The sequence below is a fragment of the Arvicola amphibius genome, chromosome 1 (genome assembly GCF_903992535.2).
Source record: "Arvicola amphibius chromosome 1, mArvAmp1.2, whole genome shotgun sequence".
NCBI lineage: Eukaryota > Metazoa > Chordata > Mammalia > Rodentia > Cricetidae > Arvicola > Arvicola amphibius.
The window spans coordinates 3,736,576-3,762,662 of NC_052047.1; the positions used below are offsets into that span (position 1 = coordinate 3,736,576).

General features: G+C 40.8%; 1 protein-coding gene across 1 annotated transcript in view; it reads right to left on the reverse strand.

Moving 5' to 3' along the window:
* LOC119824767 (ATP-binding cassette sub-family G member 3-like) overlaps nucleotides 1-25,865 on the reverse strand; it is a 51,582-nt gene extending 25,717 nt beyond the window's left edge. Inside the window, 11 exon segments of the mRNA XM_038345222.2 lie at nucleotides 4,358-4,440; nucleotides 7,032-7,201; nucleotides 7,204-7,228; nucleotides 7,230-7,282; nucleotides 11,760-11,864; nucleotides 13,089-13,240; nucleotides 17,805-17,941; nucleotides 22,395-22,547; nucleotides 23,083-23,197; nucleotides 24,415-24,474; nucleotides 25,663-25,865. Coding sequence (XP_038201150.2) covers nucleotides 4,358-4,440; nucleotides 7,032-7,201; nucleotides 7,204-7,228; nucleotides 7,230-7,282; nucleotides 11,760-11,864; nucleotides 13,089-13,240; nucleotides 17,805-17,941; nucleotides 22,395-22,547; nucleotides 23,083-23,197; nucleotides 24,415-24,474; nucleotides 25,663-25,865 — 1,256 coding nt within the window.
* Between the last annotated feature and the right edge of the window lie 222 nt (nucleotides 25,866-26,087).

The following is a 26,087-nucleotide window of genomic DNA, read 5'->3' on the forward strand; positions in this document are numbered from 1 at the left end:
TCTTTCCTCACTGCCCTGACAATGTGTACTATGCTGCCAGAAGGTCAATTCCTTTATAATCTGCATGTCAGTGAAACATATTTGCCTTTCTGGGCTTGGACTATTTTACTTTGCATGATGTTCCTCAAATTTTCAATTCTATATATATTGCTACAAATGCCCATTTTGAAGATAAGCAGCATTCTGGGTCACATCTTCTTTAGCGTTTATGTGTTAGCAGACACTTAAATCCCTTAACTTGGTTATTGTATTTAGTGCTCCAATGAACATCAGTCTTCACATAAATTTTGGGTAAATGATTTTAAACATGCATGTAAGTATGCTCAGAATAATTGTCTGTATCAAATTATTTCTATTAATGCCTTCTCCTTAATGACTGTCACCTCACCCCCATAATGCTGTTGAGCCAAAGGAGTTCATATGACACAAAATTCGAAGCCAGTTCCTAGTTTATACAGTTGTATAAAGTATGAAGGCTATGCTGGATCCAAACATGAGAAGTATCTCTGCCTCCTGAACATTGATGGTAAAAATTATTGATATTGAATTTGAAAATATTTTAATAGCTTTATTAAATGACATTGAGGAAGTGTTTTTGAGCTGTTCTACTTGGGTTTGTGCTGCTGCAATGAATACCCTCATCACACAGACTTGGGGAGAATGGCATTTATCTGTCATACAAATCGCAGGTCGCAGTCCATCCCCCTAGGAAAGTCAGACAAGAATTCAAGGCAGGATCTGGGAGACTGGGATGGAAGTTGGGACCACATAGGATTTCTCTTTACTGGTTTGCTCCTCATGACTTGCTCAGACTGCTTGCTTATACAACTGAGAAACACCTGCCCAGAAGTGGCACTGTTCCCAGTGGGCTGGCCCCTTCCACATCCAGTATTAATCAAGAAATTGTCCCACAGACTTGCTTACAAGTCATACTGATGATGTATTTCTTAATCAAGATTCCTTCTTCCCACATGACTCGGACTGGACCAAGTTGGCAATAAACTAACTGGCACACAAACCAAAAGAATCCATCATTAATCAGGATGACTAAGATAAATCACACACAAAGGTCATTGTTACACAGGCCAGCTGCTTATACAATACTGGAGGAGAGGAATAGAAAAATACAAAATAAGGGCATTTCACAGTTTCTAGAAAGAATATGAAGGAATAGTTTTTTTTTAAAAAAAGCTCTTCTTTATGCCTGCATTTTCCAAAAATATTTCCACATCAAGTTCTGAATACTTCCTGTGACCGTGTCTACACTGCCTATCTTGTTGTCTGTGCTGTTCTGGGTTAAGATGTGCCATCTACACAGGCACAAACCAGGCACTAGCAGGTCTGGAAAGCATCCAGATCCTGGTCTTCAGGGAAGGTGAAGAGGACAGAGTGGAAACAGCTGTAGCAATCATCTCACTGCAGACTAACTTCTTGTTCACACAGAAGACAATTCATAGAAGAACTGATTTTTATATTTATTCTTTTCTTCAAAATCAATCGTTGTTTTCCATACATCAAAACATTTTGTGGGGATGTGAAGTTGGCCCACTCAGCAAAGCGCCTGCCATGCAACCATGAGGACCTGAGTTCAAATGCCTATGACACATGGAAAAGTCGCCAGCACAGCACTTCTCATCTGTAAGCCCAAACATGAAGGGCCAGGGGTGGACACTTGGAGCTCATCAGCCAGCACAGCCAAGTCAATGAGCTCTAGATCTAGTGAGGGACCTGCCTTGAAAAGGAAGAGGAGGGACATCAAGGAAAACATGGCATCAACCTCTGACCGCCACATGCAGACACATGCATACTCACCAACATGCACATGTGTATACACCCACACGAACATGAGTTCACCTGACACAAACCTGTACATAACATTGCACACAGGCACACACACAATCACCAAGTCAGCAGAGCTTCCATGGTAAGCCTCTCTGGCCATTGGGAGGTACCCTGAGGCTGTGGGTGTCAAGAAGGGAGCCCAATTGAGAAAACTGGTATGTCACACTTTAATTACAGTGAAAATTTTGAAAATTGTGATCCTGATAAGAAACTATGTTTAGAACATGCTGTAGTCATTAAAAAGTTTTAAATGCTTTCTATTCCACTGTATAATTTTAGCTTCCTTAACAAAAATCACGCATTCATAGGTGCGTGGATTAACATCTGGGTCTTCAATTCGATTCCATTAGTCAATCTGTCTGTTTTTTATGTCAATACCAAGCTGTTTTCATTATTGTTGCTCTATAAGACAGCTTGAAGTCAGGAATGGTGATGCCTCCAGAAGTTCCTTTATTGTACAGGATTGTTTGGCTATCCTGGGGGTTTTTTGTTTTGTTTTGTTTTTCCATATGAAGTTGAGAATTGTGTTGGGATTTTGATGGGGATTGCATTCAATCTGTAGATAGCTTTTGATAGAATTGCCATTTTTATTATGTTGATTCTACCTATCCAAGAGCATGGGAGACCTTTCCATTTTCTGATATCTTCTTCAATCTCTTTCTTCAAAGACTTAAAGTTCTTGTCAAACAGGTCTTTCACTTGTTTGATTAGTGTTACCCCAAGATACTTTATTTGTGGCTTTTGTGATTGGTGATGTTTCTCTGATTTCTTTCTCAGCTTCTTTATCATTTGTATATAAGAGGGATACTGATTTTTTTAGTTGATCTTGTATCCTATAACATTGCTGAAAATGTTTATCAGCTGTAGGAGTTCCCCGGTAGAATTTTTGGGGTCACTTATGTATACTATTGTATCATCTATGAATAGCAAAAGTTTGACTTCTTCCTTTCCAATTTGTATCTCCTTGATATCCTTTTATTGCCTTATTACTCTAGCTAGAACTTCAAGAATTATGTTAAATAGATATGGAGATAGTGGACAGCCTTGTCTTATTCCTGATTTTGGTGAAATCGCTTTGAGTTTCTCTGCATTTAATTTGATATTGGGTGTCAGCTTGCTACGTATTGCTTTATATTATGTTTAGATAAACTCCTTATATCCCTGCTCTCTCCGAGATCTTTATCATGAAGGGATGTTGGATTTTGTCAAATGCTTTTTCAGCATCTCATGAGAAGATCATATGGACTTTTCTTTCAGTTTATTTATATAGCGGATGACATTGGCAGATTTTTGTACGTTGAACCATCCCTGCATCTCTGGAATGAAGCCAACTTGAACATGGCGAATGGTTTTTTTTCCATGTTCTTGGGGATTTGATTTGTCAGTATTTTATTCAGTATTTTTTGCCCCCAAAAGAATAGTCAACCATATTACAAGAACACTTGTTCAACTATGCTTTTAGCAGCATTATTTGTAATAGCCAGAACCTGGAATTAATCTAGATGCCCCTAAACCAAAGAATGGATAAAGAAAATGTGGTACATTTACACAATGGAGTGCTACTCAGCAGTTAAAAACAATGACATCTTGAAATTTGCATGCAAATAGATGTGACTAGAAGAAACCATCCTGAGTGAGGTTACCCAGACCCAGAAAAAAGAGCATGGTATGTACCCACTCATAGGTGAATACTAGCTGTAAAGCAAAGAATAAGGAACCTATAGTTCATGACCCCAGAGAAGCAAAGCAACAAGGAGATCCCTAAGGGAAACATATATAGATCCCCCTGGGAAGGGAAAATTGGGAGACAAGATCTCCTGAGAAAATTGGGAGCATGGGTGTTGGGAGAGAAAAGAAGTGAGAAGGGGAGGAAAAGGGAACTAAGAGTGGGAGGGGGAAGAACTAGACGGTACATGATGAGGGAGATGGGGGAAGAACAGACACGGAGACACTTCATAAGACATCCAAGGAATCATGATTTATTTTTTCTTAGATAGCTTATTCTAAGCAAGAAAGAACATAAGTTTGGGTAAGCATGTGCACATATTGGAGCCCTTGTGTTGTGCTGGTGAGGATATAAAATAGTACAGTGGAGTTGGAGACAGAACAGCAGCTCCTCAAACATTTAACACAATGGGCTGTGATTGGACAGCTCTAGCTTTCTACCTTAAAGAGCAAACCTCCAGGACTCAAAGAGATGTTCTTGCACACTCAGCAGCTTGGCTCCATACATTAAAACATATAAAATGTGATGTGTTGTGTGTGGGGTTTCATACTATCTACACAACTAACATGAAACCATTCCACACACTAAAACAGGCAAAATGGGATGTGTGGTGTGTGGAGTTTCATACTATCTACGCACAAACATATGTGAAAAAGTGAGTTCTCCACTCAGTCTTCAAACACACTCTATCACATGGTAAAATGTTTACTCTGTTCTTGTCATGAATTCAAATTTTTCATGGATGTATATAGGTTTGAACAAAGTGACAGCATTTTCTCATTTGCTTACCTGATGTGGACTTCAGAACAGTCATTTCTTAGGACACGTAAAATGATACACAAATACACAGTCAGTATGAATATGATAAATGCCTTTCAAAAAGAAAACAGGAAAAAATTTCAAATAGGAGTAGAAAGTATTCTTCACATTGTCCGTTATTTTAGAATATATAGTTTACTAATCAAATCTCTTCAGTAATATAAACATTGTATTATGGCCAGAGTCCCTGGAAGAACATACAACACACATGTCAATAGACTGCTCATATGTCAGACTGACAATGAATGTTTCTGCAATCTGAGGCTCCAACAGTGCAGACCCTGGAAGAGCTAAGACTTTTCCCAGTGCTCCATCAGCAACATCCAGTAAAAGACTCAGTTCAGGTAATAAAACCTGGGTAACACAGGGTGGGAGAGAATGCAGGTGCCTTGGGAGCTTAGGGAACAAACCCAGGTAAGTGAGAGAAGTGTCTTCACCTAAACTGGGATCTCAGCTCTGCTGCCAGTGAACATGTGCAATTTTCTACTTCAAGTGGCTCAAGGGAATTCAGGATTTCCTTACTCTTATAGTTAGAAACAAGGGCACCCAGGCCAGGGGGACAGCTCAGTGGCAGAGCCCTCACAACACACAGTAATGCTAATCCCCTCAAGTGTAAACCAAATGACGAAATTAAAAATGACTCACAACACAGTTCCTAGCAATGGGATTTTGTGTGCTAAGAAGGGGTGAGCTGGTCCTCACCTGTGTCACCTCAGGGAAGTCTGTGCTGTGTGGGGACCAGCACTATTGCTGTCACCACAGTGATCACACAGCGTCCTCTGGGTGACTCAGTGCTCCCACTGCCCATCATCTCTGTCACTGCTGCTCCATCAGCCTCTGTCAGAGCAACCTGGGCTCAAGACTCACCTACGCAGCCAGCTCCTCCAGACCCCCATCTACCTCCATCTACCCAATCTGTGCCGACCATCACAAGGAGCCTGCACTGCTTTGGTTTGGGGTTAAAATGACTTTAAAAGGTGTTTCTATTAGCAAAGGATTAAGGCTACATGATGCTGTAACTTATTTGAAAGATTTTAACTATTATTCCTTGGATAATGTTTTAAAAGTAAAATACTATGATCTAAGGGGAAGCATCCTACCATGTAACATGATGAATCAGAAATGAAAATTTCAGAGCTTGGAGGTAAGGCTCAGTAGTTAGAGCACTTGCTGTTCTTGTAGAGGATCTGAGATTCAGTTCCTAGCACCCAAATGGCCCCTAACTCCAATTCCAGAGGATTTGATGTTATCTTTTGGCATCCATGGACATGCACATCATGAGAATTTATACATGCAGGCAAAACACCCATACATAAAAAATAACAAATATTAAAATTAGTCCTCAGTTCCTAGTACATACACACACACACACATTACACTGTCTCTCTGTTGAACAAGGAGTAACCCAATTTGATGAATGTAACTCACTGTTTTCCATTCTTATAGAATCTTTCTTTTCCCAAAAATAATGGGCATAAAAATGTTATGATATTAGTCTGCAAATAAAACCGAAAGACCAGTATAAATCAAATGGTCAGAATATTCACATACGCAGGGAAGGGAGAAACATTGAAATATGAAAAGGGCATCACATGTTAAGAAGTAAGTGGTGTTTCATTACAGCCAGCAACACACGACCTTTCGATATTCGACAGAAGCTAAATGCCTGAACATAAAATGGCAGTGCACAAGGAGCAGAAATGTCTGTAAGTCCTGGTTGGACGCGGACAAGGATGTAGGTTCACGGTAGAGTGATTGATTGCTCACTAATGGCTAAGGCCTAGGATCAAACAGTAACACAGCAGAGTCATCATCATCATGAAACAAAAAATAACTGAATAAGTGATGGCCCGATGAGCTGAAAAAAACACATTTCTGTATGACAATTATGTTAAAATAACAGAAAACCTTAAGGCATGATGATCCTTTACACAATCAGTATAAAGAAAAGCAGAACTTCACCTCCTCCAGTTCCAGTGGCTGACAGGGAAGAGCATCGTTCAGTCCAGTTACTGTGTGTGAGCTGCACTCTTTGAGTAGCTGCTGCTTTCACACACTGGACTCCTGATGAGGGCACAGCACTCTGCAGCGGGCTCATCTCAGGCAGTCGATGCTCAGGCTCCCTCAGGGCTGTTCTATGGCCCTGTCTCCTCACCACATCTCCACCCCTTCTGTACTTAAACTTTCTCCAAGTCCATTCTCTCATCTGACAGGCTACAGTTTTATCTGTTTATCCAGTGACCATCCATCCCCTCACAAGGAAAGCTACATCAGGAAAAAGCCTTTTCCTCCTTGACTCATTCCTAGACTTTGAACTTGTAGGATGTGCTGGTGAAATAAAGCAGACAGGTGTGAAGAGCTCACAGGTGTGATGAACTCCTTGCATTCTCTGAATTAAAATCTGCTTGGGTTAGTCATTACAGTTCCTCTAAATAAAAACAACCACTTAAAAGGTTTTTCATAAGTAAAAAGTTAAACATATTCTACTTGCTTTATTGGATATTTCTCTATGCCAGGCAGAGTAGGGATGACAAGCACATGGAAGGAGCAGAAGATAACTGTGACCCTGCAGTAGACTGACTCAGAAACAAATGGCTCCTACATGAGTTTTTCACAATACAATTAAAATAATGCATCAGATTACCTTAATTATAGTCATCCTTGGAAAATCCTTGAAGTTTTTCAATGAACGACAGATAATCCAACAGAGCTGATGCCAGAAAGGGGTGACCCATGTGATCTCCTCCAAGGCTGAGATCCTCCCTGCATTCTGTTCCACCAAGAGTTGATCCAGTTCAGCTCTCATTTCACTGTATAAGGAGGACTGGGCATACATATTGGCTAATTCTTCTGTGACTTGGTGCTGTATCTCAGGAAGATCTTTATGTTCACAAGCTTTGGGATAAAAATGGATAAAGGTAAGAAACAGACAATAATTTAACTGATTTTTCTGAGACAGTATTCATTAAGACATAAATTACGTATCAGGTTTTTTTGTGAGAGTCTCATGTACCGTAGACTGACCTCAGAGCAGCTAAGAAGCCAAGGGTGACCTTTAACTTCTCCAGGTCCTCCTGTTTCCATCTCAAGTGCTGAGATTACAGGCATGCACCTTCACACCAAGTTATGTGCTGGAACTAAACTCACAGCTTTGTGTAAGCTAGGCAAGCATTCTAGCTGAGCTACGTCTTCAGCCCACCAAACTTTGAGAATAATAAAATTACTCCAGTGTAATTTCAGATTAGAAAAATGTCCCTAACTGACCTGAGTACTCCCATTACCCCATGGACACAGCAAGCCAAATGACCTTTTCCCATCCCTAAGTATTAACAAAGTCCTCCTTCCCTTATGGAAATATACTACTTAATACAACCGTCTGGTCCCTGATTTCTGCCTTATGTGAATGTGGTGTGGGAGGTCTGCCTGTCTATGTGTTGCTTTCATTGATTAATGAATAAAGAAACTGCCATGGCCTGTTGATAGGACAGAACTTAGGTAGGCAGGGAAGATGGAACTGAATTCTGGGAGGAAGAAGGCATAGTCAGAAAGACACCATGATCAATGGCCAGAGGTAGATGTGTTGAAACTTTACTAGAGGGCATGACCTCCTGGTGAAATACATATTAAAAGAAATGGGTTAAATTAAGATGTAGGAGTTAGCCAATAAGAAGGTAGAGCTAAACCGGGCTGTGGTGGCACATGCCTTTAATCCCAGCACTCGGGAGGCAGAGGTAGGCGGATCTCTGAGTTCGAGGCCAGCCTGGTCTACAAGAGCTAGTTCCAGGACAGGTTCTAGAAACTACAGGGAAACCCTGTCTCGACAAAAACAAAAAAAGAAGCTAGAACTAAAGGGCCAAACAGTGATTTAATTAATACATTTTCTCTGTGGTTATTTTGTTTCTAAGCTAGCCAGGCGGCCAAGAAGAACAAGCTTCCCCTCCTTGCAACATGAATATATATATATATATATATATATATATATATATATATATGCAAATGTATAAACTGTCAAGTACCTTGTTTTTAAAATAAAAAAAATTGAGGCATGGTGACAGAGTCCTGTAATATCTACACTTGGGAAGTGAAGTAGAAAGAGCACACATTTAAGGACAGTCTGGCTACATGAGCAAACCATATCTAAAACCATAACAAGAATAGCATGGCAAACAATGGTCACATTTACTTCTAAGCAGAAATTTCCCTTGTGACAAGATCATATAAGTGTTCTTTTGTAATTTAAAATAAAAAACCAGCAATAACAGACAGCAAAATCTGTTAGTTAATTTTAGACACTGAATTTACGTAAGACCTATTTCTAATGAGACATGTGGTTGGGTACCAGAGACCATGATGCCTGAGGCCATGTCAGAGGAGCAGCAGGTGTTCATTGAGGTTCCGGGAGTTGGCCCACCAGGAGGAAATCCCTTGATCATCTCAGTTAGACAAGGACCTCTGAGACCACAGACCCCATGATGTCTTTTGCTTCTGCTTTCCCTTTGCCTGCTTGCTGTTTTGCTGCCGCTGTCTTTCCCTGATATCTGGCATGGTTGAACTGGGTGTGGGGAAATAGTCCACTGCCTGTAAGATAATGTTTCTCTCTTTGAAAACATCATGTTCTTCTGAGCAATTTTATCTTTGAATTATTATTAAGATGATTTACTCCCTAAGCTGTACCTTCTAACTGGTAATAATATATAGAACTTTGATAAAATAAAAGTATACATAAAAAATGCTTTTCATCCAAGACCTTTGAGTTCTACCTTAGAAACAGCTTTAGATAACATCTCAACTTAATGATTAAAGAACAATTGAATTCTCTAGGAGCCAGGATGGTCCTAATTCTCTTCATGTTTAACAGATACTGTTAAGTTGGGAGCATAGCCCCCCAGTCCCCTGGCATCCATCCCAGTCAACATGTCCTGGGAGTTGCTTTGGTCTGAACTCCAAATCCCAGCATTCCAGGTCCTGAACCCTCCCTGGGGAGACTCAGGACCACTCCCACAGGGTATTTAAGTGGGATCCCAGAGGAGGAACACATGGTTTTTGGGTCTGCATAGGCTCCTTGCTGTCCTGTCTCCCCACCATGCACTCAGCCACCTGAGAACATCATTCTTAATAGAACGATGGGCATTTTGAGTTGGTTTGATTTGACCTAATTGGATTTCTTGCGCTGGTGGAGCTGCCTCTTTCTTATTATTTTTACTTATCATATGGAGCGTTCCACTGAGGGCCCTTTGTTTATCCTGCAAGGCCAAGACCCCAGGGCCTTGGGTGTGAGGTCACACTGGAAAATGGGCCTTCTTGCACACGCGCTCTGCCAGGCAAGTTCGGCTTCACTTGGTGAGTTTTCCTTATAAACTGCATGCAGGTAGGGTCTTGGGGTGACCCATTCATTTTTTTCAGGCTTTTCTTGAAGTCACAGGCTGTGCAAAAAGTCTGACAGGTGGCAGAGGCTAGCCCCACTTCATAGAGCCAATAATAACAATATTTGTTTTCTCCTAGGCACCTGTCTTCTTACCTCCCTCAAGAAACAAATGCCTGGCATCTCCAAGATGACAGTGAGGAAAATTCCTTTCCAGCCACACCACCTGCTACACATGGACCCAACAACAGCCAGCTCTCCCCTTCCCATGTTGCCCTATGCCCACAGGAAGTAGCCAGATTTGACTCTATGCCCTGGCATCCATCCCAGCCAACCTGTCCTGGGAGTTGCTTTGGTCTGAACTCCAAATCCCAGCATGCCAGGTCCTGAACCCTCCCTGGGGATGGTCAGGACCACTCCCACTGGGTATTTAAGTGGGCTCCCAGAGGAGGAGGAACTCGTGGTTTTTAGATCTGCACGGGCTCCCTGCTATCCTGTCTCCCCGCCATGTGCTCAGCCACCCAAGAGCGTCATTCTTTTTTTTTTATTAAAAATTTCCATCTCCTCCCCTCCTCCTCCCCCTTCCCTCCCCTCCCTTCCACCTATACCCCTCCAAGACAAAGAGCCATCAGGGTTCCCTTCACTATGTTAAGTCCAAGGTCCTCCCAGCTCCCACTAAGTCCAGGAAGGTGAGCAACTAAACTGACAAGGATCACAGTGAGCCCGTCCATGCTGTAGAGTTCATGCTCATTGCCGTTGTCCTTGGTTTCTCAGTCCTCCTCCACCGTCAGCCACATTCAGAGAGTCCGGTTTGGTCCCCTGTTCCATCAGTCCCATTCCAACTGGACTTGGTGGTCTCCCGTTAGATCTGTCCCACCGTCTCAATGGGTAAACACACTCCTCACAGTCCTGACTTCCTTGCTCATGATCTCCCTCCTTTTGCTCCTCATCAGGATAGAACAATGTGCATTTTGATTTGGTTTCATTTGACCTAATTGGCTTTCTTACATCGGTAGAGCTGCCTTTTTCTAATTATTTTTACTTATCAGATACAGACACAGGTCTTGGTGTCCATGTAGCCATCCCTGCCCTCAATTCTCCTGATACAAGAAACTAGTCAGAGATGGGTATATACCCTGAGGATCTCAGTACAGCTGACTGATTGTCTGTTATGTACAAAGCTTCAGTTTGTGATTCCTTTAGCATTCCTTGTGAGACTGACTTCATAGATAGACAGTAGAATTACTTATTCTCTCTCTGTATGCACAGTATACACTGTGCCAACCAGCAAGGGAGTTGTCTGTGAAGAGATGGTTGCTCTCTGCTTAGGCTCTGTTGATCTGAAATACGTTACTTAGACATAAATATATATGGGATATTGGGATGACTTTACTTTTAATCCTCTAAGGGAGATGAAAAACATGTCACCTGTATGCATAGGAAATTAGCAAAATCAATGTATGGTACAGAGATTAGGATAAACAGATGTTTATTGGAAGTACTCTGACTCTGAAGAATCCATGTGGAGGACAATGATTGTTTTACTGAGGAGGCCTTGTGAGTATCCCATGACCTTGGTCACAGGACACCTCATGCACACCTGGGCCTCTTGTATTATTGTGACTGCATACAATGCTTAATGAAAGACTAGAGTCATGGAAGCACTTGATGCTCCCTTCAAAAAGACATGTAGATTAAGTTTGGAGACTTTGGAATGAGGAAATATATTATGTAACAATTGATAAACACACTTTTGTACACCTGTGACCACACAGACAGATCCATCCCAGTCAGTCCATCAGAAGAGGCTGATGAACCAAGAAGGATACAATTGACAGAATACGTGAGCGTCTTTCTTCCTAACCCTTTAGATAGAAAAGGTCTTAATCTCACCATTGACATGGCTTCCCTCTGAACCCTGAGCTGCCTAGAAGCTGATACCTGAGACAATAGTTGTGTTTTAATGAAATCAATTTGCTAAAAATCTGTGACTCTAGAAGACTCACGTACATTCATGGGCATCTTCCTCTGTGTCTAATAGAGCAGAGAAAAGATGTCCACTAATGATATCCAGGAAGAAGTCTGCAGGGTTGTTGTGAGAATCGTAGTTGTAACCTACAAAGAAGGTAGACCATGAATACAAATGTGAAGACTCTTTCAGAGAGTGGGAAAGTGGGGGGAAGGTGGGCAGAATCTAAGAATTTCTTCCTCTTCTTGCCCTTCCCATCCACTATCTTATCCTTTCCTGTTATATATACACTCATAGTATTTCAGAAATCTCTGTTTCACAACCTATTGTATACATGTGTATGCTTATATTGGTGTTATACATACATATACACTTACACATATATAATACACAGACACAGAGTAGACATTGCCTAGACATAGATAAAGACAACTAGACAAACACATAGACTAGACCTATAAATAGACTAGACAAAGATCTGGTCATAGAGGTAGACTGGACATGGGTAGAGAATAGACGTAGACTAGACATAGACATGGTCATAGAGGTAGACTAGATATGGGCATAGAATACACAGAGACTAGACATAGATCTGGTCATGGAGGTAGACTTGACATGGGTAGAGAATAGACAGAGACTAGACAGAGACATATGAACTCTTCCAGTGAAAGGGTCACTTGAATTTGACCTAAATTTTTATTGAACTCCATAGACTCACAAATGCTCACATATTTTTAAAGGGCAGCAAATATTTAAACCTATATTTTTAGTCAAAGAGAATAATCCATAACAATATCCACATTTCTCTAAGATTAATTTAATGGCATGACCCATTAAAATATATAATCATCCAATCTGATTGAAAAAAATCAGCATACATAGACATGAGTCCACAGAACCCAGACTTGAGCTACTACAGCCCTCAATAATTTCCTAAAATGGAAATGCAAAGTTACTGCTGAGTTAAGTAACCTCTCCACAGCAGTGAGGTCACTGAAAATCATCATCTGCTGCATGAGCAAGAACACAATGATGCTGGGCCTTTACAAAGCTATTCAAGTTATGGATAACTGGGCCTGAGGCCAGCATTTTAATTAAGAGGGTCACCTTGACTAGGAAGCAGAACAAGACACTCAGTAAAAATCCTGAAATATGGGCACGATACAGGACAGAAGAAAGGAAGGAGACTTGCATAGCAAGCCTGTGCTATACAAGTACCAGAATCCTGTCACCAAATTAACCAAAGGTATTTAAAATGGAGAAGCACACACACAGTAAGTCTGAATGTGGGCCAAGCAGCATTCCTGAGAACCCCTGTTCTCCCCCAGATCCCGTGACTGAAGGAGCTCTCACAGCAAAGCCAGCCATACCTGCGGATTTGAAGTACTCCAAAGCCTCCTGTGCAGGCCCGTGAAACATGACTTTTCCTGAGGCCACTAAGGTGAGGCTGTCAAAAAATCTGAATATGGAGTATGGGGGCTGATTAATAGAGAAGATAATGGTCCGTCCTCTCCTAGACACCCTAAGTTCAAAGAGAGGAAAAGTCATAAGTCACTGAACAGAAACCTTGAGATTCTTAACAAAATATTTGTACTCTCTATTCGTTCCCATTTCAGCTTGAATTCTCCTTAAAAATAACTCATCTCACTTGTGTTATGCACCTGATAGAGAACCCAAGCTCCAAGCTTTTATTCAAAAGATTAGGACTTCTTGAAGTGTGGAACATCAGGAGTTCAAGGTCCACTCGGGTGTTACTGGCAATGTTGATCCCTGCACAGTCGTCTAGACACCAAATCGGAATATCTGGGAGTCAGTGCAGGGAATCCATATCATGATCAGGCAGCCCTGGAGATTGACAGGTTCACCCAAGCTTGAGAAGCAATGACAGAGCAAACATTACAGCTATGACTGTAAGCACAATTCCCCTCAATCGTTCACACTTTCTGCCTCTTCAGGAATTGGTTTTCACTGTTCTGTGATGTGACTCACATTCCTAACCACTTGCTCTCCCACTAAACACTTCAGCAACAACCTCATTTTCTTTTTACAATATCAGCATGAGGCAATTCTAGTACAGTTTCCTCTTTTGTGTTAATAAGGTCTCATGGGATTTAAATCCATTTAGCCAATGACTTTTGGGGAAGCAAGACCTAGGGTATGGTCTTATCTGCATAAATGACCTCTTAAGAACACACACACACACACACACACACACACACACAGAGAGAGAGAGAGAGAGAGAGAGAGAGAGAGAGAGAGAGAGAGAGAGAGAGAGAGGGAGGGAGAGAGAGAGAGAGAGACTCTCTCTCTCTTGCTGTCTCTCTCTCCCTCTCCCTCCCCCCTCTGTCAGAGCAAGCAGCAAATGGTTTACATTCCCCCTTGGCAGAATGGCAGGGCACAGCAACTGGATCTAATTTTTTTTTGTATCAGTGAGTTTTATCCCTATTTTACCATAATAAATTCTTGAGATTCTTCAACATAATTCTTAAAAGATCAAGCAACAATCCAAGAGGTCAGTTAGTGAGGGACAAAGCTGGGAATAGATTGTTGGTTTAATTCTATGATAGGAAAAAATGAACTGAATAACCAATTCAGAAAGTCATATCTTATGTTAGGGGAAGCAATAACCCAAAACAGTACTTAAAACTTCCTTGAAAATATGTTTATAAGCCGGGCGGTGGTGGCGCACGCCTTTAATCCCAGCACTCAGGAGGCAGAGGCAGGCGGATCTCTGTGAGTTCGAGGCCAGCCTGGTCTACAAGAGCTAGGTCCAGGACAGGCTCTAAAAAAGCTGCAGAGAAACCCTGTCTTGAAAAACCAAAAAAAAAAAAAAAAAAGAAAATATGTTTATAAAATCTGGGAATGGTGGCATATCTGTCCTGGACTGACCAGCTCAGCTACCACCCAGGCACACATCCAGGGCTTTGAGTTTGCCCAGCCCAACATGTACCCCATCTGTGGCCTGCTGTAAGGCATGTAGGGGGTGTGCTGAGGGTGAAGTCTGGATATGCGGGGACTGACTGGGAGTTGCACGGTATTGGGGTACATGATGTGAAATACCAAGAATCAATAAAGAATTATGTTTTGTTTTAAAGCTGGGTAAAACTGTAATATCCTAGAACTTGGGAGGATCAAGAATTCAAGGCCCACCTAGGTTACATAAGACTCTGTTTTATCAACACATACAGAAAGAACAAAAAAAGACAGTGAGGGAGGAAGGGATGAAAGAATAGATTAATGATGTAGGAGGGTCTTCTGTCTGTTGTTTCATTGGTTAATAAAGAAACTGCCTTGGCCTTTTGATAGGGCAGAATTTAGATAGGTGGAATAGACTAAACAGAATGCTGGGAGGAAGAAGGCAGTGAGGCAGATGCCATGCTTCTCTGACCTGAGACAGACGTAGGCTAGAATCTTTCCCAGTAAGCCACCACCTCATGGTGCTACACAGATTATTAGAAATGGGTTAATCAAGATGTGAGAGTTAGCCAGTAAGAGGCTAGAGATAATGGGCCAGGCAGTGTTTAAATGAATACAATTTGTATGTTGTTATTTCAGGTGTAAGGCTAGCCATGCAGTAGCCGGGTGGGACAAAAAGGAGGCTTGCTCACCTCATCACTACAGATTAAGGAAGGAAGGAAAGACGAAAAGAAGCAAGGAAAGGAGGGGTATAGGGAGAGAAGAAGGGAGGGAAAGAAAAGGGAAGAGTGAGCGATCAAGGAATGGTAGTGCACACCTTGAATTCTAGCAGGACAACCTTGCAAAACAGGAGATAAGAGCACAATAATGGCCTAATGGCCAATTTTTTTCCTGACAGACTATTCATAAATCACAAAAGAAAAAGCTAAAATTTCATATTATGTAACCAGGAACCATAAGCATGTTTAGATGTTCAAGATTTAAGCAAGGCAAGCAATATGGCTCAGTGGGTAAAGACACTTGATTCCAACCCCAGAACTCAGAGGGTGAAAGGCTAAAGCCAAGTCCCTTGAGTTTTCCTATGACCTCTAAAAACACGTTACACACACATACACACACACACACAAACACACACACACACACGATCGATGATAGATGATAGATAGATAGATGATAGATAGATAGATGATAGATAGATAGATAGATGATAGATAGATAATAGATAGATAAAATTAAAAAATTAAAATGATTCTATCACAAGGTACTCTTCGTGGGATGTTGAGACCAAGGAGATCACAACATATCAGGGCCTGAGCCTGCTCCTAGAACTCTGGGATAAACAATAATTTGGACGACCCCATAATATGCACTAAGACAAGCAATGGCATAAAACACAGGGACAGAGAGAAGCACTCCATAGCGGAATGTGAGCAAGAAGCTGATCTTAGAGTATCCAGGAGAGGACAGACAGGGAAGAGGCTGACACCTGAGGTATCTTCAGATAGAAGGTGGCAAGGTGGCAGTTGTTAACTTCATCACTGGGAAGGCACAACTGTAAAGTGATCTTGGCTCTTAGAGGGATAGGACGGGGTATGTAAGGACCATGATGTCAGAACAAAGAAAAGAACAAGGGGAAGGAAGGAAAAACAGAGAGCACAGTAAACTTCAAAGGCCTGGTGCTGAGGCTCCTCAGCCAATAGCCACTGAAATACGAGCCCACTGTGCTGCTGAGCACCTTCCACTCCTTCAGCCAATAGCCGCTGAAATACCAGACCACTGGGGCGTGGTCTATTTCTCTTTTAAAAAGAGAGGCAAGCCTTGGCTGGCTTTGATTCTGGCTCTTGCTCCAGCGACTAGACTCCTTTCCTGACCGTTGGTGTTTTGTAAGTTTTACCCCTAAAATAAATACCCTTTTAAATCCAAACTGGTGTGCTATTGTTTCGCGCATTAGCCTGGAGCCTAGGTCATGGGAATGGGATAGTCCTTAAATGGTACTTGGGGTTATTCAGTCAGTTTGAAATTCTACTTATTTCTAAAATGTACAAAACCCAGCACTTACAGATTTTCTTTAAATATTTCAATCACAGACTTATTCCGTGAGAGAAGAAAATGCCCTTTCTTTTACTCATTCTTCCCCAGGTTTAGGACCCAGACCTCAGCAATCATTCCTCATATCACATCCAAGACTAGTATCAGAGATAATGCTGTTTATCCATATTCGAAGCTACATAGAGTCCACCATTTCCTAGCTAGGGAACCACAAGATCTCAGCCTCCTGCTGATATTTACAACCCCATAGTGCACCTGCACAACCTTCTCCATGATGCATTGCTCTGCTCTAAACTCAGAATCTTTCCCACATCCCCTGCCATGGAAACCTTAGACCTTACAGTGGCCCAGAGGGTCTAGGCAATCTACATCCAGCCCAAACAACTTCCTTCATTCAGTTGTGAAGGTGGAGAGCTGAATTGTGTGCTTCCAAGGACTCATTTGTGGAATACTTCACATCTAAGAACTCAGAATGTGACTATAATGGAAGATAAAGTCCTTTAAAAGGTAATTAAATTTAAATGAGAATACAAGTGTGCCGTAGTGTAAAGGTGTCCCTTTATGATTAGGGCACAGACACATAGAGAGGTGACATCATGCACAACTCAGTGACCCAGGCCTCAGCAGACACAGCCTATAGATACCCTAATATCTGGCATCCGGGATCCAGAACTGTAAGAAATGTAACTTCTATCAAGTCACCCACCCTGTGGTGTCTTTAGCTGTGCACTAGTAATCTTCCTTCTCCTCGGACCACCAGGTTCAGGTCCACCGTGTCTCTCTAATGTTCCAGACACACCAAACATGCTTTGCCTCAGAATAAATAAGTTTTCCCTCCAATCTGCATTCTGTTCGGATGTCACCCACCCATCTTCAGCTCTCTTGACCAATGCTTGAGTGCTATGGGGACAGGCTATTTAAAGCTGTCTCCACCTTCACCACAGCCATCTTCCCTATGCTCCTGTCTCATTGTTCTTGATGTGTAATCCTTGTTAATTCAAGTTCCCCTTCAATAAACAATGAAGAAATTTTGTAGCTTACCTCTGGATCTCCTGCACCAAAAATACACACATGTGATTATGTATTAAGAGAATAAAACTTAATATTCTTTCAGGACTTACCTTCTCAGGACCGAGATGACAACAGTAGAAGTGCTCCAATCTAAGCCAGTGGTGGGGTCATCCAAGAACAAAATGGGATGCTCAGTGACCAGCTCCATTGCTATGCTGGTCCTTTTCTTAAGCTCTTTAGATCTAGGCTAAAGCAACAATGATCATTATCAACAAAAACAACCACAGTCATTGTCATTTGGTGAATTGTCCTGTTCCAGCAAAAAAATATTTTGTCATATTGTTATTGTGAGGAGCAAAATTATGTGCACTTGAGAGAAGAAGGGAGTTAATGTGAAGCCCATGCTAATGACAGTTACTGTTCGTTCTTTATCAAGTCACATATTCTAGGCAATGAGTCATCATACTCAAAAGCTGGCACAGTGAATTCTCTGTCTGGGAAATAAAATGGACAGGAGAAGATGAAGCATCTCTAAAAATTTAGTAGTAATTTAATACCCTTCTAACACACATTCACACACACTCATACCAATGCATAGACATACATGCAGAGAGATACACACACATACACATATACACATTTATAGACAGACATACTCACTGCTTTTTACCAAAAAATTCACATTTCCTTACTAGGGCTTTTTCATCCTCCTTAAGACTTCATGAATTGACATTATTGAACTGTACAGCATCACAGAATTAAGGAGTCATCCTTCTAGACAAATTCAAGAGGTCTCATAGTCTACAGGTCAAATTGGCACAGTCTTTGTATCAGACAATGTCATGTGCAAGGTGAAAGGGAAAAGCCAGGATTATGGGAACACAGAACATTAACATAAGACCATAGCCCAAGAAACTGTTTTTACTTTTACCTCTAGAGATGCAGGAAAAAGACTTGAGTCCATAAATCAGCCTCAGAGAAATCAAACCTCACTTATAAACTGGCAGGTACCCTGCTGGAGTCGAAAGCAAAACCTCCAAAGAAACCCCTTTTAGCTCAGCTAGCTGGACACTAATCAAGTCCATGAGTTACTATAGCTACCAATGCTGAGCTCCCAGCCACCAGGAAAGAAAGCAAAAATACCCAGAAAACACAACCACTGTTGCATTTTTCTGCAATTAATCATTAACTTCTAGTTATAATTAAGAAATATAGGGGGTTGGAGAGATGGCTCAGAAGTTAAGAGCACTGGCTGTACTTCCAGAAGCCCTGAGTTATATTTCCAGCAACCACATGGTGGCTCACAATCATCTACAATGAGATCTGGTGCCCTCTTCTGGCATGCAGGCAAAACACTGAATTCACGATAAATAAATATATGTTTAAGAAAAATGTAGTTGTGCACAAAAACTTCTTAGAATTCTGTAGTGATTTAAAAGTCCCATTCTTAATTGATATCCTCCCAATATCCGCCAGGGAGCTTCAGAGCCTTGTCCCCTCTAAGTCATAAGGTGCCTCTTTGTTAGATTCACCAATTTTTTTGTGACTCTGTGAAAATGCATGCTTGATATGATTGTTACCACCTATGAAATTGCTAACTTGTCTGTATGCCTATAAAAACTGAAAGCTTTGTGTAAAACGGCTCTTCTTCTTCTTCTTCTTCTTCTTGTTCTTCTTCTTCTTCTTCTTCTTCTTCTTCTTCTTCTTCTTCTTCTTCCTCTTCTTCTTCTCCTTGCTCTTCCTCTTCTTCTTCCCTTCCTTCCCCAATGAATAAAGAAACATGCGGGAGGAACATGTTCGAGTCCATCAGTTTGTACTACCCATCAGATCATTTCCCCAGCCAGTTTTCACCTGCCATAGGGAATCTTACCTGGACCCTGTGGGGTTGTGGAGGATGGTATCAAGGCTCCCTGATAGTATGCATTTCTAAACACTGGGATCTCAGGAGGCTGGCATTAGCAAGTGTACTATTGTGCTGCCCATATAACAGTCAGTCTTTTACAGTAACCACATATTGCCTCTACATTTCTTAAAACAATCTTATGAAAGGCTGAAGAGAAGTCTTGGCATGGAAATGCACTTGCCACACACCTGAAGCCTGGGTTCAGTCCCTGGAACTCACATATAAAGCTACATGCAGTGGCAGGCATCTGTTATGTGAGGTGGACCAGGAGCATCAGAAATGCCTGTAGGGCATCAGCATTACAAGACAGATGCTGACTTACAAACAAGGTGGAGGAGAGAACAGACCTGTGACAAAGGTGTCCGGTGACCTCCCTGTGTGTGCTATGACATTCAGGCACCCACAAACACAGACACACACACACAAACACACACACATGCACACATGTACATGTGTTCACACTACATACACCTTTTTCTGAAAGCTATCATTAAGAAATAATATTAAAAATCTTGAAATCTATTACACTGCATAACTTCTGAGAAGTTAATAAATATATTTTTTGTTGTTGTCCTTTATAAAACAAGTAAGCAACTGAGAGCAATGACTAATTATTGGTAAAAAATTAAGCAAAAAAGTACCTTGTTATAAATACAAAATGATGTAAATAAACAGAGAAAAGCACACAAACCTCCATCACTAAGGAAAAAAGAAAGTGTGGTAAACAGCAGTTTCTCTATTATTATTCTCAATTAGATGAACATCTCATAAATGTCTGTGGAGAAGGATTGTGGGAATCAGCAGCCAGTACCTTCCTATTCCTCACTGACTCTAAGGAGGAGACACCACAGGAGTTAATTCACGAGAATCCTATTCTAGGGAGTTTATTTTCATCCATATATACAAATATCTGCTCAGCAAACATCTCTTTACAATTTTCTCAATGAGTTGATGTCATTGTGAGAGGCCTGATGATTTGGAAGAGATAAGAAGAGGGAAGGAACCACGATATTATAATCTATAAGCATATAATAAATACAGTACCTAATCAGGTTCTATAAACAATGTAATAACAAAGAACACTTGGGGAATGTGAAAGGTTTCAACCAGACAGGGATGGGGATATCAGGATTTATTTCATTTTGATAGTTAAGGATGGAATTGTTAAGAAAAGCAAACATCCTTATTTATCATGGATAAAAAATTAAGTATTCAAAAATGAAATACTATAAAATATTCTTTTTAATATGTCAGTAGGAAACTAGTTAGGTATTACAACCTTCAGCTGTGAAGCTCACAACTTGCCTATTACTTTCCCTGATCCTGTACAAATCTCAACTGATGGAGGAGAGTTATCTGTCTATGTTACTTTCATTGGTTAATTAATAAAGAAAACTGCCTTGGCCCTTTAAGAGACAGAAAATTAGGTAGGTGGAGTAGACAGAACAGAATTCTGGGAAAGAGAGGGGAGACGCTTCAGGCAGTCACCATGATTCTCCTCTCTGAGATGGACTCAGGTTAAGATCTCTCCTGGTAAGCCACATCTTGTGGTGCTACACGGATTACTAAATATGGGTTAAAGGAGATGTGAGAATTAACCAATAAGAGGCTACAGATAATGGGCCAGGCAGTGTTTAAAAGAATACAGTTTCCGTGTAATTATTTCGGCTGTAAAGCTAGCCGGCGGCCGGGTGGCGGGACGCAGCCCCGCCGTTCCTTCTACACTCAACAGGAAGAGTCACTTGGCCCCTTTATTGCTACACTTGCCCAAGGTTGTATCTATAAAACTTTACACAGGGTATTAGAATGTGTATGACATAATATAAAAAAGCAGGAATGAGGGCAGAAGCACATCCTAGTTGCCTGGGCAGTTGCTCAGATTAAAGGTAAAAAGGGAGCAAAGGGTTTTTATTTCAGTGCAAAGTTGAAAAGTACAGTTGACCATTGTAGGGAAGGTATGACATGAAGCTGCTGCAGCTGGTTACACCCAGTCAAGAGCACAGAGAGGATGAATGCATACATGCCTCTCAGTGCTCAACTCACTTTTTCTATTCTCACAACACCCAGGACCCAAACTCAAAAAATGGAGCTGGCTAAGTGGGCTGGGTCTTTCTACATAGCTTAACTTAATCAAGACAATTACCCACAGAAATGCACACAAGTCAACTTGACTATAATTCCTCATTGAGGCTCTCTTCTAGATGATCCATGTGATACTAAACTGTGTCAAGCTGACAGTTAAAACTAGCAACCACAAGTAAGGACGAGATAAAAACACAAGAAGAAAGACGACAGAAAATAACAAGCACCACACAAGTGAGAAGTAAACACTAAAGACACCAAGGACAAACCTGGAGGGAAATAAATGAGAGTGAACACAGAGCCAGAGTTCTCCATCTCACGTCCTGTGTCAGTGCAGGAGCACATTCTGAAACAAGGGACAAGTCCTCTAGGGGAAGTGGCAATAAATAGAAGAAAGCACTTGTTCAATTCTGTAAAGTCAAGAGTTTAAGGCTGAGGGATGAGTAGGCTCACGTGAGGAGCACTTGGAAACAGCCATATGAGGAGCATTCTTCCGTGCTGAATCGCACTCCATTCCCAGGTTTAGCCATTGTTAAGAAGGCTTCCCAGCTTAATTTTCTTTTAAACCTTGTAACCAGTCACTTGATTAACACAGAGAGCAGCCAGAGTGACTACATACATTATATGGAACTGCTGACAGAGGGTCATGTAACCCACACACGTATCTCCCCCTCTCTCTGTCAGCTGAGTCTTTCGCGACTTTTCTTCACATTACCTTGACATTTGATTCTTTATCCAGATGCAGAAGTTTAAGGACCTCGTTAATCCGTCTTCTCTTTTCATCTCTTGTCATAGTTACTGGCAGTCGAAGAGCAGCTGAGAACTCTATGTTGTCTCTCACAGTCAGCGTGGGCATCACCACGTCATTCTTAAGGGTAAATAGAATTTCAATTAAATACAGTTATCAGTGAAACAATCATTCTAACAAAGGTAACCTAATCCTCATATAAAATATACACAATGTAATACTTTCCTTTAAAAAGCTTTCAATTTTACTAATTTCAAGTACAGAACCTGATGCAATCATTTTCATCCCTTCCCATTTATCTTCCAAGTAGAGCACAGGGATTTTGGTGACAGCTACCTGCAATTATTTGCAGAAAACTAAGTGGTGAAGAAGGATGAAGGAAGGACAAAATTGGACAACTGTAGTACTCTGTAGAATTAAATCACACCTTCAATTACTAATGCTGTGCTGTAGATGTCATACTTCAATCTCTCCACATCTTCCTATTTTATAATGTCACTCTCAGGCTAATGAGTCATTGTGAAAAGCCAGTGTAGAGAAAGTATGGCCTTTAAATGTGTCATGTAATGAACTGGAGAAACACAGGTCTATTAGCTGAGCATCTAACCACACAGAATGAGGGGAAACCTAAAATTACACACCCAACAGCACTTACTTGTGGCACATAACCAGAAGTACATGTGAAATTAGCAGGTCGAGGGTTTCCATTTATCAGAATATCTCCCGATAATCCATGTGGCTCTTTCCTTGCAGCTAAGACATCTAATAACCTACAAGGGTTACATATGTTGTGTGGTTTACTTTCTTCCTTCAGTAACAGCTATAAGCTTTCAGACACTCAGAATAAAAATTTTGCATATAAAAAGGCTGAAATATCACACACACACACACACACACACACACACACACACACACACACTTCTTTCTGTTCAGTATGTGCTCTAGTCCTGCCCAGAATTATGAATGTAAGACATGATCTGTATGACCGTCTCTCCTTGCTATCTGACCTTGGGGACTCAAACAGGTAATGTGCTGCTGTAGAGCGAGAATTAGGCCTGGTGATGATTTCTTGTCTTCACGAAACTTCTCTCTCATCATTCTAATCTTAATACTATCTCTCCCACAAGAAATAATCATATGATCCAACACCATATGCCAATCACTGTCACTTCCTAGCAGTAAAGTGACCTAGTAAGACTCCCTGCTCTTGTGTACAATTAGAATGCACCCTTCTGCATACTACCCACAGCACACGGGACCAGATTCACCCATACACACTCACAGATACACTCACTCAGTACTGAAATAACTCATCTTTACAGCATAGAAACTGGATACAAAGTGGAGCACAATTAATAAAAACTCAGAAACAGATATTGGTGTTCAACCTGAAGATCAGAAAAGAAAATCAACCAATTACTGAGTCTTACATGGACCTGTTGTGTGACCTCCTTCAGCCAATAGCCTTTAAGATACCAGCCCACTTTGGGTGTGGTCTCCTGCCCTATAAGTGCAGACAAAAAGTTAAGTACGACCCAATTTTTTTCTGCTGGATTTGGTTCCAGTCCCCAGCGCAGGGAAAGAACTGCAGATCGCTACACTTATTGGGAGTTTATCCCCGAATAAATAAACCTTTGTTATACTCCATTCTGGGATAAGAACTCTTAGATACTACTACACAACCTCAGTCCAAAAATGGTGATCCTGCCTCCAGGAATCTCAGAATGAGACTATGTGTGAGAGCTGTCTCCTCCTGTTTTATAATCTGCTCTAGGCCTGGGATTAAAGGCGCACACCACTACTGCTAGTTTCTATGGTAGACTAGTGTGGCTACTGGGATTAAAGGTGTGTGTCATTGCTGCCTAGTCTGTAAGGCTGGCCAGTATGACTGTTTTACTTTCTGATCTTCAGGCAAGCTTTATTTATTAAAATACAAGTGAAATATCACTACAACAAAGGGCTTTTGTATGTTTTCCATTATACTCACAAAGATCTGCTCCCATCTTGAGGTCCCATAATTGCATTGAGGCCAGGTCTCATGATCCCACTGTAAGCACAAAATCATACTGGTTTATTTTTCTATGTAAAAGGAGTTATATTAGTTTAGAGTTTATGCTGAACATGATATTGAAGTTGGATAAAATTGTTCACAGAAAATAAGTGTAAACTCATAAAATTAAAACATTATTAGGAGCCTAGTACTTATCAAAGATGTCAGTTGCTAGCGGAAACTCATCAAAAAGGCCTCAGGTATCACAAAACTATTCTGTTTATTATTTAAGGACTTGTCTTTTGTGATATGTGGTGCATCTAAGGTAAGTGCTCCTTGAAGCAAGTAGTAGTTTTTCATGAAGACTTCATTACACACACGGCCTTTATGTGCCGAGTATATAACAGCTTCTTACTATTGTTTTATGATTAATATCTTCATATAATTCTGCTCGCTGCTCATAGACCTTGTCACAAGAAACCAATAATTCATGGGACATCAGTAGCAATGTAATTACCACTAAAATGGAATCAAACCAAAATCAATGCATCTTACGTAGAAATTCAAACATTAGAAGGACACACTCAGAGTACAGGAGAGAGTTGCAAAGTTTAACACTGAAAACAACAACAAAAAACAAAACACCACCTTAATCAAAATAGAAAAACTAAATACATATCCATAAAATGATGATTTCCTTCCCTTATAAAGAGATTAGAATATGCTCACTTAAAATTGGGAGACATCCCTCAAGTAGAGGACATTATTTATTGATGTATAGGTACAACACAAACACAAATTATGTTCAAAAATTCTGATTGATTAATTCAGAGTAGTGAATATTCAAACTTAAAAGAGAATAGTTTTTTATTTTTATAAAAAATTTAGCTACAACAGGCAGGAGAATATCAGGACACTTGCAGTCTGCTAGCCTGGCATATCAGCAGTGAACAATGAGAGACTCTGTCTACAACACGGTAGAAGGTGAAGACCAGTGCTCAAGGTTTTCCTCTGACAGCCTTGTGCTATGGGTGTGTCATAGCATCCACACATCTGCACATGTGAACATATACACATATACACTTAAACACAAAAATAAACATATATATATGCATAAACACATACACTTATACATACACATAAACAGATATATACACACAAGCACACACAGTTTGTAGATAATAGAGAAAATTTGTGTTTGTTGAAAAGTTGTTCAATGTTGTTGTTTCTACTTCATGCACATACCTGATATTTGATAGTCTTTCTATCACACACGTATTTTTACAACATGCACAGCTACTCTGAACTGTTTCCTGATAGCTGATGTGATGAAAACTTAGCACAGCCTCTCCAGCCAATGAGTTCAGGTCACTGGTGTCCATTTCAGAAAGGTTACTGGGATTTCTTTCTATCATTGGGACTGTAACAGGGTCATTATTGAAAAACATCTCCAGAGGTTCTTCCTTCCTGTAGAAGGAACAGCAATATTAAGTTGATGCTCCACACAAGCAACATTATTACACAGAGCAGCACACATAAGGACTGTTTAGACTGTGTAGTCAAAGGCAGATTCTTTTCTGATGAACAGTTCAAATGGCTATGATTACCTAAGGACCCAATGAGAACTCTACGTAACTAAGTACATAGACTACCCGTAGATACCAAATTCC